Source organism: Onychostoma macrolepis, chromosome 14, assembly GCF_012432095.1.
Source record: "Onychostoma macrolepis isolate SWU-2019 chromosome 14, ASM1243209v1, whole genome shotgun sequence".
Classification (NCBI taxonomy): domain Eukaryota; kingdom Metazoa; phylum Chordata; class Actinopteri; order Cypriniformes; family Cyprinidae; genus Onychostoma; species Onychostoma macrolepis.
The window spans coordinates 16,013,312-16,030,755 of record NC_081168.1 but is presented as its reverse complement, the minus strand read 5'-3'; the positions used below and the strand labels follow the sequence as shown (position 1 = coordinate 16,030,755).

At 36.5% G+C, this 17,444-nt stretch overlaps 1 protein-coding gene across 2 annotated transcripts; it reads left to right on the top strand.

Annotated features, from left to right (window-relative positions):
• Positions 1-169: 169 nt before the first annotated feature.
• tapt1a (transmembrane anterior posterior transformation 1a) lies at positions 170-17,113 on the top strand. 2 transcript variants are annotated; one of them, XM_058798782.1, is made up of 15 exons: positions 170-382; positions 1,688-1,836; positions 6,250-6,368; positions 8,068-8,100; positions 11,215-11,377; positions 11,567-11,702; positions 12,026-12,123; positions 12,267-12,336; positions 13,533-13,613; positions 14,154-14,263; positions 14,406-14,465; positions 14,573-14,641; positions 14,885-14,961; positions 15,987-16,150; positions 16,426-17,113. In XM_058798782.1, exons 1-15 carry the CDS (start codon positions 187-189, stop codon positions 16,668-16,670), a joined length of 1,770 nt encoding a protein of 589 aa, XP_058654765.1. In that variant the 5' UTR covers positions 170-186; the 3' UTR covers positions 16,671-17,113. The 2 variants fall into 2 exon arrangements, with proteins under 2 accessions (XP_058654765.1, XP_058654766.1); XM_058798783.1 differs by lacking the exon at positions 8,068-8,100.
• The last annotated feature ends 331 nt before the right edge of the window (positions 17,114-17,444 follow it).

The window sequence follows — 17,444 nt, the reverse complement described above, 5'->3', positions numbered from 1 at the left end:
TCAATGAATGCATTTTAATTTTCAATTGAAATATACTTTAAAATATACTATAATATGTATTTTGTAAAAGAAAACTACTTAAGTTAGAATTCAATATTTCTAAATTATGTATACATCGTTTATTTTATGGCAACAGTGTACTGTTTATCAACATCACGTGTGTGGTGTGATGACGCCACAGCGAAGATGGCGGATTCGCTGTACAGCGGGGTGTCAGACGAAAAAGATCCAGAAAATGACGATCACAAAGGGCTAAAATGTACCTGGGCTGCTGCAGCCATATCGAGGAAGACAGACGTCTCTGGGTCGGCGGCGAAAATGACGGAAACTCTCGGATTTTATGAGAAGCCCGCCGTTAAAGACGAGCAGCACGAACATTCAGGTGAGCTCGAGCATCTGACAACCGACCTTCGCCTGTGCTTCCAACGTGGCTTCAAGTTTACCTGGATTTACGAGTGCATGTACCAGTCTCTTGAATGTGGCCACATCTGAAGTGTGTAAAATGTTGTTCTGACTAATATACTGATAGCCTTCTTGCTAAGCAGTCGTTGAAAGAAGCTTTAATTTTACGTTCTGTTCTTTTGTCGAGTAACGTTAGCCGTTCACAGGGCGCATTCATATGGTATACGTTGTTGTAGTCATTTTAAACATCATAAATCAAAACTCTTGTAGTCTCTGGGTTTAGTCTAAAGTGTTCATGGGAAGCCTGAGTGGGACTCGTTTCTCTTAAACAGCCTGTCTGGTCCTGGTCCAAACAGAGAGAAATGTGCACTTAAAAGCTGACCTCTCTAGCTGTTCCCCAATCTAGTATTTACCGTAAATCAGAAAGTACTGCAGTGGGGGGACTAGCACAACGTTGTTGCTTATATCTGTCAAAATATGTTGCAGGAAATTGCAGCAGGTGTGCAAACGCATCTTGCTATCCACAACTCTGAAATTGTATTCTAGTGGTTAAGCGATTTGGGGTTTTCAACTGCATAAATATCAGTGTGACAGATATACATACGCATTATGCATATGATATAAAATATCTGTTTATTCTTAATAACTCATATTTGGCATCATAAGTTCCTATGCTGTGACTAAAACACAAAGTGTTTATTCAAGTGCATGATAAGTGATCAAACGGAGCAAACTCAGCAGCCTGTTAGTTGGACCTTCACCACCAAACTTGACTTTGTAAGTTCTTGCTGTTTATTATTTTAAACTTATAATGTTTGTAGTGACTTTTTTTTTAATAGTTCAGTCAACCTTTAAAATATAGTTTATCTGACAAAATGACTCACAAAACATTTTAAGATTATTTTAAAAAATTGTCATTTGAAAACTGAAATGTCTGTTGTCCCGTGACAAGGCTGCCACCAGACTTTGCATTGAACGAATCAGTTAATTGGTCACATGGGCACAGCTATTGGCTGATGTTGACCATGTACAAATGTTGCGATATCGACTAAATAGTTAGCCTGGCTGTCATCATTATCTTCTCACAACTCACATGCTTGATTTCTTACCACTTGCCAGTTTATTTGAATAATTGTTTTCTTTCTGTTATTGTTATGTTTATATGCTTGTCTTTTTTTTCCTGTTTTTGCAGAAATGTCGAAATGACTCTTTGTCGATCACTATAAATGTTGACTTATCAATTTAATAGCATTAAACTATTTTTTTTTTTCTCTCTACCCCACAGACTCAGATGACTCTGACGAGCCGTCTCTGCTGAGGTTCATGTGTGCAGAGCTCACCAGGGGCTACTTCCTGGAGCACAACGAGGCCAAGTACACTGAGCGGAGGGAAAGGGTGTACACCTGCATGAGGATACCCAGAGAGCTGGAGAGGGTGGGTCCCACAATGCTCTTCTTTCTTTTAGCCTGTAGCCTCTGCCAGCAGGAGGCGCTTAGAGCAGGAGAAATACAGGTTTCCCCAGTAACGCTGTACACAAAGCAGAGCTCCACTCACAAACGCTGCTTTATCAGAAATCACATGCAAGATGAAATTAAAATAACATCCAAAATTTTCTGAAGACAGTCGATTTCCTTCAGAAATACAGTGATATAAAAACACCCGCAGCGGGTTTTGATTTTGAAACGTGCAGTGCTCATGTTTATTCAACGAAGTCAAAATTTTTTGGAAAATCTGTTTGTGGCGGTCAGTTTTGATATTGAGGCGGGCCGCCACAAATAAATCAATGTATGGGAAACACTGAAAAGAACCCTTAAAATTTGGTTATACGCATAGGCGGAAATCCCGGGGGGGATGAGTCCACTATGTAAGCAATAATAACATTACATGCTTGATGGATAGTGATGTCTACAACGCACTGCTTTGAAGTTGTGTAATTTGGCACAGTCTCCCTGCCACACTAAAGGGCTTTTCACACTGCGCTTAACCCCGGGTTATCGTCGTTCTAAACACTGCTTTTAACCCTGGGTAAAGACACGTTTCACACCTATAATTTGAAAGCGGTGTTAGCACCGCATTTTACCCAGGGTTATGAAACCCTGCTCCGGAGCAGGGTTAGCACCGCATTTGTGGTGTTAACCCCGCATTGCGGTGCTAAGTTTGTTCAGTGTGAAACGGAGCAGTATTTGCTTGTTGCTACTGGACGCTTGGCAACAGACAGCCAATCAGAAATTGAGCAGCGAGGCTCGTGTCACGTCAGTAACAGGAAACGCGCGACGTGTAAACTTGCAGCCGGTGAGAAGATAATATTCACATACTTTGCTCCTTTTTTTCTTTCTTTTGTACTTTTGTCTTTGTTTTCTTGACTTTGTGCGTCATGAGGCTGTTCACATGTCGCCCCTAAAACGCGTTTAAAACGCTAAGCGTGCCGCTTTCTCCTTCTTTCCAAAGCCTGTAGCTTGTGCTCCCATGGCGTCTGCCATTGCTAAGCAACCATGACCTGTGCTCTTCATGAAGACGCAGAAGTTTCAGCAAAGGATAAATGGATTTCCAGTACTAAATCGCTTACAGTATCTCTGCAACTAAATTTATTTAAAAATGGCTATCCCTGCCTGTACAGCTGATCAGCTGTTCCTCAATCTTCGCTGATCTAAAGACATAAGCAGCGACGTTTTTAATAACTGGAAAGACGCGGGAAAAGCTGTGTAAACAGATTGCCTGCTGTTCGTCCAATCAGAGACAGTGACACCGCAAATATGGAAATAAGAACGTTAACCGGGGTTTAGGAATGTACCGTGTGAAACGTCTGTTAATGAATACCCAGGGTTAACAGTTAACCCCAGGCATAGTATGAGCAGTGTGAAACATGATTACAGATAACCCAGGATTCTGCTTATCCGGGGTTTAGGATGACCCAGGGTTAACAATTTCAAGTGTGAAAAGCCCTTAATAGTAGTAAGCCTTTACTCTGTGTACAAATCCTTAGAAGTACAATTTTTGCTGTATTATTTGTGGCCCTTTAAAAATTGCTCTTGAGAATTTTGATGTTTACTGCATTTAAAATGCATGTATTTCATGCATGAATACTTTCTCAAATTTCTAATTAGGACAATTAATAAATATTATAAACAAAAGAGAAGCTTTAAGGCAGGGGTGTCAAACTCAGTTCCTGGAGGGCCGCAGCCATGCAGAGTTTAGTTCCAACCCTGCTCCAAAATACATACCATGTAGTTTTCAAATAAGCTTAAATGATTAGATTAGCTGGATCAGATGTGTTTAATTAGGGTTTTATCTAAACTGTGAAGGGCTGTGGCCCTCTAGGAACTGAGTTTGACTCCCTTGATTTAAGGTCTCCCAATGATTTTCTGCCAAAAACAAAAGCTCTTTATTTTAACATTTGTTTTTATTTTATAATTTATATAAAAAATAATTTGAATAATTTATTTTATTTTATTTTGGTCCTTTAATTTCATCACATTATCCATACATTTAATAAATGAGTATGTAGAGTATGCAGAATTTTCTGTAGGCCTATTCATAAGGCCTCATCAGTCACAGCATTTTACATTACAAGTCAAGATATTATTATATATCTAATATTATAAAATATTATATTAGTATAGACCAAAACTTTGCTTTTAAGATGTTATCAAAATAGTATTTCAGATTAAAGAATCTGTGAAATATTCGTGCCTCACTCTTTCTCAAAAGGTGTTACATTGTTGAATGCCACTAGATGGAGATATTGAGTTACGGAAAACTACTAAGCTTGGTCAAACTATATACTTTTTATTTTATTACGCTTATAATATATATGAGATTCTAATGATTCATATAATTGGCAATATGTCTGAATTCAAATATTCACATAGCATTTTTACATTGAGCTCAAGTCCTCAGGATCACACTCAGGTTTGTGTTGACAGCTGAGGTATGTGCACACAAAGATGGCTCTGTGACCCTGAAGGTGCTCCGCCCCTCAAACCCTAGAAAGAGCTCAGCAAACTCTCTAAACACCAGTGAGACAAGGGTTCAGTGCTGACCTGGAAACAGTTTGTTCATTATGTTTGCAATGCACAGGTGAGAGGCTAGATCTGGAACTTCTGATTCCTGGTCAGTACAGATGGACTCAAGACTAAACAAGCCAGAAACAGCTTTGCTGTTCTCCTCTCCTACGTTTTTGCATGCTTTTTCTGGAAATACCATCCAGTTGGTAAAAAGTTGAGCTGCATACCTAATAGATTTCCACATGGATTCAGAATGATTGCTTTCAGCCAGTGTGTTCACTCTGAGCAGGTAGGGCTCATGTTTTCATCATCTTGCAGAGCTCTACAGTAGGAATGCCTGGTGGGTCCTGCTTATGAAACTGTCACTTGACCTATCACCCAGTACTTTGTTTTTGCTTTATCTTGCAGTTGTAGATCATGGACATCTTTATGCGTTGCAAACTAAATGGCTGAGGTTTTATCAAAAACATATATTTGCACTACTGTTCAAAAGTTTAAGCTTGATAACTTTTTAAAAATGTTTATCAAAAATACAGGAAAATGGTAAAATTATGAAATATTACAATTTAAAATAACTATTTTCTATTTGAATATATTTTAAAACGTTATTTATTTCTGTGATGGCAAAGCTGAATTTTCAGCAGGCATTACTCCAGTCTTCAGTGTCACATGTTCCTTTAGAAATCATCATAATATGCTGATTTGGTGTTCAAGAAATTTGTATCAATGTTGAAAACAGTTGTGCTGCTTAACATTTTTGTGGAATCTGAGATGCATTTGCTTTTCAGGATTCTTTAATAAATAGAAAGTTTAAAAAGAACAGCATTGATTTGTAATATTTTGTAATATTAATTTCTTAACTGTTACTTTTGATTAACTGAATGCATTTTTCTGAATACAAGAAAATGTAAATGAAGGTAGTGTGTATATATATATATATATATATATATATATATATATATATATATATATATATATATAAATTTTGCAGTCTAAATGGAGTGTAAAATATATTTTGATATATACAAAGATGTAAAAAAAAAAAAAAGTATACCAACCAATGTAAAAGTATGTTGATACATTTTTTGTGATCACTGTGTAACATGTAGCTATACAGTTTCTTATTTTTATTTATTAATAATATAAATTATTATTAATAATAATAGTATTATTATTAATAATTATTATTATTATTGCAAAGAACATGTATAAGTATAAACTATTTATTTATTACTTTCTTGTACAGAAGCCATGAATGTAATGGGAAAAATACAAATACGCAGAATAACATTTTATGGAAAGGTCTATGAAAATATTGTCTTTACTGGCTCATATCTGAACTACAGGCCTGCAGAACAGCTCCTCATTGTTAAGCCCTTTATCTTCCACTGCCTTTTATTTCCTTTGTGCTTTGTTGAGAGGGTTCTAGTGGTCTGTTTTCGTCTCCTAACAAGCTCTCTTTGTTTTATAGCTGCTGGTAAAAAATTGCCCCCAAGGATTCACACTCGTCTTAGACTTTAAAGAGCCAGTTGCTTGCGGTGCATGTTAACGTTTTAATTTGTTCTTAATAGTCTTTCTCTGAAACAGAGGAGTGCCTCCTAAAGATGAAAAATATTTTAAGGTTACTGACTGCTGGCAGACATATTCAAAATCTCCTTCAACACATTACACGCCTCAGTGCGCTCAAGCATGTGAAGCATCAAGGCCAAGGGCTTCCTTAACATGATGTCACAGTTATTTCTGTATAACTTGACTGAACACAATGAAAAACAAATGAATTTCTGCTTTGCATATTGCATATCTGTGTGCAGGTGCTAATGTCTCTGTTTGTGTCTTTCTACAGTTGATGATCTTCGGAATCTTCCTGTGTCTGGATGCCTTTCTGTACGTGTTCACCCTGCTGCCCCTGAGAACTTTACTGGCCTTTCTGAGGTTGTTGACGATACCCTGCTGCGGCCTTGGGTAACACACAACACTCAATATCTCTTTCTTTCTCAAAAATAAAAGATATACTGGCATTCAAAATTTTGGGGATTCTTTTTTTTTTTTTTTTGCTCACCTTTTATGCCCACAAAGGTTGCAAAAATACAGTAAAAACAGTAATTGTGAAATATTATTACAATATAAAATAGCTGTTTATAATATAAAATGTATTCCTGTGATGCAAAGCTGAATTTTCAGCAGCCATTACTTCAGTGTTCAGTGTCACATAATTCTTTAGAATTCATTCTAATATGCTGATTTGTGTTCAAAAACATTTCTTATTATTATGCATACTGAAAACTGTGCCAATTCTCTCAGTATTATTTGATGAATAGAAAGTCAAAAAAAGTGTTTTTTTAAACTTATCTAAAATGTGACCCTGCGCCTCAAAACCAGTCGAAATTGAGATTTATACATCATCTGAAAGCTGAATAAATAAGCTGTCCATTGATGAATGGTGGTTAGGATCGGACAATATTTGGCCGAGATACAACTATTTGAAAATCTGGAATCTGAGGGTGCAAAAAAATCTAAATATTGAGAAAATCGCCTTTAAAGTTGTCTAAATGAAGCTCTTAGCAATTCATATTACTAATCAAAAATGAAGTTTTGATATATTTACGGTAAGAAATTTACAAAATATCTTCATGGAACATGATCTTTACTTAATATCCTAATGATTTTTGACATAAAAGAAAAATCGATCATTTTGACCCATACAATGTATTTTTGGCTATTGCTACAAATATACCCCAGCGACTTAAGACTCTTTTGATCCATTTAATCCAAGCTTGTTGAATAAAAGCATGTTACAAAATTTATTTAAAAATACCATCTTTACTGACCCCAAACTTTTGAGCAGTAGTATATTTTCAGCTGAACTAAATTCTTAATGTTTGAGGACATTTCACTACCAGTCATCTTACAGCTGACAATTCGATTCAAATAAAGCCATCTGCACACTACGGCACAATTTTTTTGCTGCCTGAGACTAATTTTGGTAATTGTTAGTTTTTTTTATTACAAAGGAGACCGAGAAAGACATTCAGTTAAAAATGTTGATACTAGCTTATCTACATGATACTCAACATAGTGTTCCTATCACATTATGATCATACCATGAAAATGACCTCAAGCTTGCATTGAAGTCAGTGACCTCGGTTACCCATCCACAACTGACTCCTGACACTCCATCTCTTGCCATGCTTTTGTTGTCTTTCATCAACAACATTGCCAACTTTACTGATTCCGTGCAATATAACGTCAACTTCACATGCAAATTAAGATGTCATAACATGTCATTCACTTTCACCTAAGATCTTCCTGGGGTGCTGTCATGCAATCTGACAAATAACAATCTCGGTGTAAAAGAGTGCAGTATACACTTGGCTTTAGTCGCAAAGCCACAAGAAAGGAGTGGAGTGTGTGTTTGGCAGTGAACCTACTCTACTCGCTAGAGATTTGTGAGCCCACATAAAAGTTGAGATGCATTGTGAATCATTTTACAATCAGATTGTGAGCAGTCAAATAAATTCTTAAATGGTTTTAGAAGCTAAATCTTCTGATTGTGCTTTAATTCTGCCAGGTTCGTAATGAACAAGTGTGTGTTATTATTGACTTTTCCTCATGTCAGAGTACAGTAAAATGCCTAATGTGTGCCTCTCCCTCCTCCCATCAGCGCTAATGTTTGCCCTTATTGCAGTCGGAGCAGGTAGGACGCCTGACTTCACCGTTTCAAACAATCCCATCCTTCATTCTGTTTTATCCATAAGTTTTATATAACGAGCATGTCACTGAAGCATTTGCCAACCTGGTAGAGTGTGTATGTCGCTGGCAGAGTTAACGCTCTTTTAGCTTACGATGTGATGGTGCAGTAGTTTTAATTTTAACTTTCAACCGCTGGCAAGTGAAGAGGTGTCATTCTGAACTGTTAAGTGTCATTTCTGGCTGGCAGTGTTTGTGTTTCATGACTGTGTGTATCTGGCGCCAGTATGACATAGAAGTGGTACATTACACGCCTTCCTGCTGAAAAAAAAAACGGTTTAAACCAGCCTAAGATGGTTTGCAGAGTTTAGTTAGCTAGTTTAAGCTGATTTAGCTTGTTGGCCAACTGTTTTCCCAGTCTAACCAGCTTCCAAAATAAAAATCAAAGTAGACTAGCTTGGTGACCATCCAAGACCAGCAAACCACTATAGGCTGGTATAACACTATATAACAGTTAAAACATATGTATGTGTTTTGTTTTGTTTTTTTGCTCTACTCTGATGTATTTGGTGAGGATCTCCTAAGTCATAGCGGCTTTTCCCTTCACTTTAATCAAACTGCAAAGAGGTTTAACGGAATCCTAAGATCCATAGCTACACTTAAAGATTTTATTAATACCTCACGGCCACATTTCCAGCTTCAGGAGATTATGTGCAGAAATATTCCTATTTAAATGTAATTGAAGAGCTTACATGTCACACTCATGTTTTGGTAAAATCTTGATCTAATTTACCGTTACCTTTAGGACCCCTCCTAATAAATAATATCTTTCAATTAAGATCAAGTAGCCTTTCAGGACAGTTCACTGCAGAATTAAAACCATTCAGCATTAAAATTATGCATCTCATTCGTTGAGTCAAGGATATAAAGGACAAAAGCTTTCTTACACATAAGCCTGGCACTTTAGCATATGCAGAAGCTGGCGCAGATGAAAGGCAAATATCAGTATGTGCTTGGTGTGCTTACAGAGAGACAGATTTCTTATCCCAGCTGTCAAATTTGAGTATGAGCCACTTTAAATGAATTTCATATGTATACATACATATGTGTTTTTTTTGTTTGTTTGTTTTTTTTTGTATTATATTTATACTAATGTATAGGGGTGTAATGGTACACAAACATGACGGTTTGGTACAATATAATCAACACTCAACTTAAAAATTGTATGCAAACATGTAAATTGGACATAAGGCAGTTTTTAAATTAACTTCTATAAATGACTACATTAAATAATTAAGACATCACTAACGGGTAAAGTAAAATATGAGTATAGTGTAATATTTCTTGAAATGCTCTTCTCTAGACTTCACTTCTCTAGCAAACTAATGAGCTGTGGACACTGATGGTGGAATGAAATGCTACGTGACATTTTTGTTTTGACGTCTTTCCACAGTTGAAACACTGTTTGAGTGATTACATGAGTCATGAGATGTTCGTTCATGTTTATTTTGTGTTAAAACTAGTAGTAAAGAGGAAGGAATTTTCTTTGAAGTTCCACTCCTGCAGTGGTTAAAACAATTCTGTTTGTTCGGGACACATGCGTACCGAACCGAAAGACCCATACCGAAAATTTTCATATACGAATAAATTTACCGTTATACTGTTACACCCCTGATAAAGTAGTGTTTGAGCTTTACAGTTGTTTTCAGAAAGTAAACTATCTCTACTTTTTCATTTGCTTTGTCAAAAAACTACACTGCTGTTCAAACGTTTGGAGTCAATATGATTAAAGAAAAAATAAATTAATACTTTTATTTAACAAGGATCTTTTAAATTGATCAAAATTGACAGTAAAGACATTTTATGGTAATTTGATCAAACAAATACAGCATTAGTGCATACAAAAACATTTTGAACAGTAGTGTATATGTTTTCCTTTGGCAGTACCTTGCCAAAATTACATTTACAATTAATTTATTTTTGTACCATGGTATCACCACAGTGCTTTTTTTTTTTTGTATAGTCTGACGATCATAATCTTTGTGTAACAAAAAAGCTCAGCTTTTTGTTGCCAGTTCTCAGCTTTGCTGTTTTCCTGAGGATGTTTGTGTAGATTCCTCCTCGTGAGTGGGAGTGTGATGCCTCAAGTGAAAATGAAACATCCGTCTAGTTTTTCCTTTTTATTCTCCCACCCACACCCAAGACGCACAGCTCTGAATCACAGCTCAGCTCCTCAAATAAATCTGGTACCTTCCGTTCATTAGTTTTCTGCTGAAAGATTCTTAAGTGTGAACTAAGCAGGGTGTGTTAGATGTCAATGCTAAATTTGTGTTGTTGCTTTTTTCTCATTGTCTGTACATGAAGACCATACATCAAACATCTGCATGGATTTTGAGTTATTCCTAGATGTTTTCTCTGGGTGTTTCTCCAACTATGGGCATCTTTGATCTTGTGATCTTTCGCCTGTATAATTTGTCTTCTTGCATGTCCAGCTTTCACAGAAAAAAGATTATATAAATAACACACTAAACATGAAATATTTCACTCTGTGTAAAAAATAAAAATATTAATAATGGATTTTTAAATATAATTGATTTTTTAAAATCTGGGTCTTGGACAAAGTATGTGTATATATATATATATATATATATATATATATATATATATATATATATATATATATATATATATATATATATATATATATATATATATATATATATATATATATATATATATATATATATATATATATATATATATAAATTAATTATTATTTTATTTATTTTTAAATCTAGACAAAAATTTGAAAAGTAGAAAATGATGATAAGACCATTTTAATTTTGACATTCATACAAAAAGAGAATGTGAAGTCTGTTAGTTAGTCCCTCGGCTGTAGTTGAAGAAATGCCCATCTGTACGTTTCTTTGGTTTGAAAGAAGGCCAGTGCTTTCAGTGCAGTGGTGTTTTGAAGCTGATGTGTGTAATCATTGCATTTGGCCTCATTTTGTAAACCCATAAGTGCTATTTATAATTAATGTGTTCATTAAGCTTTTTCTGCAACTTATTCTGACTCTCAGGCCTGTTTAATACACTTCTGCTGTCTGTTTGTGTTTATCAGTGGCTCTCGGTTCCTGCAGCCGGCTCAGGTGTGTGACCTGCTGAAAGGTTTAATAATGGTGCTCTGTTACTCCATGATGCACTACGTCGACTACGCCATGATGTACCACCTGATCCGTGGCCAGTCTGTCATCAAACTCTACATCATCTACAACATGCTGGAGGTATTGAACAGCCCTGCATCATGTGATAAAGGAATTGTTTTGCACCTGAAAAGCTAAACACAAAAGAAGAATGTTCATGCATCGTTTCCATATAGCATAAAGCAGCATACAGGTTTAGATGAACATCAGGCTCTGTATTGACATTTTAATTTTGGGTGAAGTAAATGTCTGTGTCATTTCATCACTCAGGTGGCAGACCGTCTCTTCTCATCATTTGGACAAGACATTCTAGATGCTCTCTACTGGACGGCCACTGAACCAAAGTCACGGAAGAGAGCCCACATTGGAGTCATTCCCCATTTCTTCATGGCCGTCTTCTATGTCTGTATCCTTTTTGTTATACAAGAAGTCTGCAGTGCTCAGAATATAAGAGATGTCATAATTTAGTGTGAGTATCATTGCTCTTTATTTCCGTATTGATGTTGGACATATGGTGTGGTAGTTCATTTGAGTTTTTTCATCAGCCCTGGTCATATGTCTCATTCAGTCAGAATTTATCTGATTTCTTGTTTTTTTTTCTTATAGAGATTTTGTTATAAATTATCTTCCGTTGGATCTGATTCGGTGTTATACAACTTGTAGCACAATAAATATCAATGACAAAAGTAGTTCAATACAGTTGTTTTCCTCAGTGTATATTTGTCTCAGTTCTGCATGCCATCCTCATCATGGTCCAAGCCTCTACACTAAATGTGGCCTTCAACTCGCATAACAAATCTCTGCTCACCATTATGATGTCCAACAACGTGAGTATACACACACAGACAACCATTTTATGTGCAGACAACAGAATCGTCAGAACCAGAATCATCCAGTTATTGCGTCACTATAGATATTTAAAAGTTGTGTAATCAGAGTTTTTATTGGCTTGTGTTTGTTCACGTTTCAGTTTGTGGAAATCAAGGGAAGTGTGTTCAAGAAGTTTGAGAAGAACAACCTCTTTCAGATGTCCAACAGTGGTGAGTCAAAGTCCCAAAATCTACCTAGTTATACTGGGCTCAACACAGACTAGATTGATGTCAGATGTTATTACTGTGATAATTTAATATGCACTATTGTTTAAAAGTTTGGGGTCAGATTTTGGAACAAAATGATGCATCCCTGCTGAACAGGAGTATTTAAGTTGATCAAAAGTAACAGTACAGGTTTTTTTCTATTTCAAAGAAATGCTGTTCTTTTGAACTTTCTATTCATCAAGGAATCCCAAAAAAATTGATCTTTTTTTTTTTTCTTTAAATATTAATCAGCCATTTTTTTTTTTTTAGCATCAAATCAGCAAATTAGAATGATTTCTGAGCAATCATGTGAAACTAAAGACTGGATTAATGGCTGCTGATAACTTCAGCAGCCTAGTAAATTCAGCCAATAAATTCAGCCCTAGTTTGCATAAAAGACTCATAATGACTCCAAACTGTGTGTGTCGTGGTACTATTGATTTACTATATTCATGTTATTTAAGGTGCTGCAAAGAATACTATATTACCAACCAAGCAAATTCTCCCCAAAAATGGTTAATTCCCTTTTTGTTAGTACAACATGCTTTAAATGTGGATTATACACTGGGAATATTATAGCAGTGTGCCTCAGTTTTGGTTATTCAAAGCAACTAGTAGGGTGCATGTCATCTTAATCACTTAGAGACTCTTTGATCGCAAGGCAGGTGAAGGTACAGTCTTGAACGTTGTGTGTGGGCTGACTCAGAAACATTATAGCATCTTTTTGAAATGCTAATCAAAGCTCTCAAGAGCCTTCTGATAACGCTCTGTGAGATGCTGACAGACCGTGGTGCCATTTGAGTGCCTATTTCCTACTGCACCCATCCTCTTTATGAAAGAGAGATACTGTAATCAGCACTTATTGTCCCCTCCGCTGTTTACTCTCTCCCCACTTTCAGACGGCCACTAAGTCTTGTGGTCGTCCATTCAAGCCTTTGTGATGGAATAATTCCTCAAGTTACTGTTCATACACAACCTGCTGGAAACAGTGTGTGCATCGTACGGATTACCATCCTTTGAAGTCTTACAGACTGAAAGCTTTATTCGTTGACCGTCATTTCCCCTCACATTTTGCTGGGATTGGAAAGAGAGGGGCTTTGTGGAAATAACGTGCAGAATTTGTGTTGCTTATATGTTGGGTTTATATTTCTGCCCTACAGATATCAAGGAGCGGTTTACCAATTACGTTTTGCTCCTCATCGTGTGCCTGAGGAACATGGAGCAGTTTTCCTGGAACTCAGGTCTGGATTAAGACTCTGATTAAACTCTTAATTGAAAATGCAGGCATTTTTAAAGTGCAATCTGTTTTCTTTTTAGACTAGTAGTTGGTTTATTGTAGCATCAGTATCTAGCTTTTATATATTTGGCATCTTTATGAGCAAGATCCAATCAGATTCATAATGGTGGTACTTGCCTAGAGGAATAATTCACCCAAAAATGAAAATGTATCATCCTCTTCCCATCCAATACTGTATGTGGATGAGTCTGTTTCTTCATTGAAACAGAATGAGAGTCCAAATAGCTGAAAACATCAATAATTTCCAAATTTACCTGGATTATTGTGATGTTTTTATCTGCTGTTTGAGCTCCCATTCTGACGGCACCCATTCACTGCAGGGGATCTATTGCTGAGCAAGTAATGTAATGCTGAATTTCTCCAAAACTGTTCTAATGAAGTAACGAACTCATCTACAACTTGAATGGCCTGAGGATAAGTACATTTTCAGCACATTTTCAACAGTGCTTGCTTAATCTGTTAACAGTGTTGATATTGCTCATAGATCACCTCTGGGTGCTGCTTCCTGACGTCTTCATGGTAATCATGTCTGAAATTACGGTCGACATCGTCAAGCACGCCTTCATCACTAAATTCAATGACATCACAGCTGATGTGAGCCACAGATTTGTGCTTGAATTTCAAAATAATCCATCTCAAAACCACAAGTGCACATTGAGGATGCCATAAAGTTCACTAACATAGCCCTAAATATAGGCAACACATATGAACTTTGCCTTTCCATCATGTTCTTTAGGTCTACAGTGAATACAAAGCCAGCTTGGCCTTTGAACTCGTCAGCAGTCGACAACAGAATGTAAGTAAAATTTAAATTATGGATGTAGTATGTACTCATTTTTAAATACTTACTTATTTTAAAAAAATCTAGAATATAAATAGGAAATGTGGTTGGTTCATGGACAGGCCTACACAGACTACAGCGATTCAGTGGCAAGAAGGATGGGCTTCATTCCTTTGCCTCTTGCTGTACTGGTGAGAAGATATTTTCACTTGTTTAACTACTATCTATATGGATTTATTTGCAAGGTAGCCCAAAAATACTGTCTGAAACTATATTTATTTATTTAGTATGTATTTTCATGTTTACCAATATACTAATTCCAAATTGCAAAATGACACATTAAACAACAAATTATATGTTACTGGTATTATTCAAGACTGTAACACATTGGATATGTGGTGCTGAAGATGTGGTTTTGTTTTTGTCTCCGTCAGTTGATTCGAGTGGTGATGAGCTCAGTGAAGATCCAGGGCGCTCTCTCATCTGTCTGTCTGCTCCTCTTTTATCTTGGGTAAATGAATTACCTCAAAATGTATGGTATCACATAATGTGTGATTTTGACTGCATCACTCATCTGTGAACATTCTGTGAGCAGTTTTGGCCGGTTTTCTCATTAGAGGGGATTGCACTTCTATAGTTGTTAAATCATGTAGCAATGCAATATGATGAAGTTGCAAGGAAAGGTTTGTGGTCAGTAAATTTTATTTATTTTTGTTCTGAAGAAATTATTACGTTTATTCCGCAAGGATGCATTGAATTGAGTAACAGTGACAGTAAGTGCCCCTATTATGGATTTTTGAAAATGACCTTTCATGCAGTGTGTAACACAGCTCTAAGTGAATGAAAACATCCTACAAAGTTTTAAATCTGAAAGTGCACCGTGTATAAAGTTATTGTCTCTCAAAAGAAAGAGTCAACTCTGAATCATTGAAACGAGTCGTTTTTAAAACGAATCTTAAGCCGTTTCATGTTGAATTCAACATGAAACATTAGCATATTGCCGGCCCACTTGTTGCCACTAGGTGCTGCTTTTGGAGCTTTAAAAATAGCTGTTTCCCCGGTAACGGCTGTACACAAAGCAGCACTGCACTCTGCTTTAAATGAAATCGACCAATTGGACCAATCACCACAGATTAGCGTCACTCAAAGGAGGGCTTTGGAAAAATGAATCATTGAGCGAATCGTTTGGGAGTCGTTGAGCAAATAAGGTAAAAATAAATGCATATTATAAGAAAATGAAAGTGTTTTTTGACCTTGCATGCATGTCAACCTGTTGTTGGGGACTCCCAAAACCAAATTATGAACCTTTCATATCCCATAATAGGGGCACTTTAAATTTCAGTAACATTTCACAATAGTGTGTTTTAAGTAAAAAAAAAAAAAATGTAGTGTGGTTAGCTGTAATTTTTAGCCAAAGTAGTTTATAATAGAGTAGTTGGTAACATTTTTGGAAACATTTTGAGTAGCCTTCCCAACGCAAGATTGTAGTTGCAAGTTTTAATTTAAATTTTTTCATTGTTTGGTTTGATTCTGCAGGTTGATAACACTGAAAGTGTTGAATAGTATAGTTATTCTGGGAAAGTCCTGTCGCTATGTGAAAGAAGCTAACATGGAGGGTAAGCTGTTTGAAAGACCGACTGCTCAAACCTCAAAACAAACTCCCAAGAAAGCAAACCCTGCCAAATCTCCCCCACCCTCAGGTAACACCAGTTTTGATTATTCAGTAATTCAGCAATTCTGTTTCTCAAACTCATGTTACTTTTTTTATTTTTTTGCTGCATCTCAGAAATAAAGGTACAAAAGCTGTCACTGGGGCGGTACTTTTGTACCTATTAGGTTCAAATATGTACACTTTAAGTACTAACATGTACCTTTTGAAAAGGTACCGCCCCAGTGACAGCTTTTGTACCTTTATTTCTGAGAGTGCGAGGGAATTTTCAAAGAATCATGTTGCTCTTTTGCTTTTTCTTTTTAGCTGAACCTAAAGTGCAGCGACCCTCCACCTCCATCACCAAGCAGCCGAGCCCAAGAGCGAAGCCTTTTCCCCCGGCTCCACCACCTGTAACTGAGGTGACCAGTGATCCGCCCCCAGATTCTCCTCCTAAACCAGAGGAGAGCAGCAGCGAGACGCCACAATCTACTGAACTTAAACACAGAACTACCAAAAAAGATCTGTTGGAGATCGACCGCTTCACAATATGCGGCAACCGAATCGGGTGAACTTTAACCCCATCACCATAGTAACTGCTCAGGAACGAAAGTGTAGAAGACTCAGGGTCTGAGTCTGAAATAATTGCAAAGGCTTTCGAGTGAGTTCTTCAGAGGTGGCAACTGTTTAACTGGATAATTACTCGTTTTGCCGTCCTCTCTGCTTCCATTTCTGTGGAGTATCTACCAAAGGAAGCAGATCTTGTGCGTAAAGCATTTCAAATCAAAACAATGAGTCTGTTCACCCTCGGCAGCCTGGCATATCACATGGCATAGAATCTAGTATATGCTGCTTTAGGATATATTTGTCTCAATTTTATCAGAAAATCTTGAACAATAAATAAGGCATGAACTTTTTAGTGGAAACTAAAAAGCATAAATTATATAGTTCTTAAACACTTGAAAAAATCAATTGAGTAATTTACAGCTGATGCATATAAATAGATAGTTATATTCACACACTTTTGGCTTAGAATAACATGCTAAACGGGTTTGCCAATAATGCTGCCATTAGAATTGATCAGTCTGGTAAATATTTATTTTTAGAAATTATAAAGATATTATTTGTTTCAGTTGTAGTCTGTATTGTAACAGATACATTTCTTTAAAACACGTGACTCACAGAAAGGGAAGGTTTAGCTAATCTAATGCCAGGCTGCTTGATAATTCAGCTCTGTATAATATACATGGTGCCAATCCAGCTGACTTAACCTTGCACTGATTTACCACATTGTCTTAAGCTGTACAGAGTATTTTTGTGTTTCTAAGTATGAAAGTTTACACCAG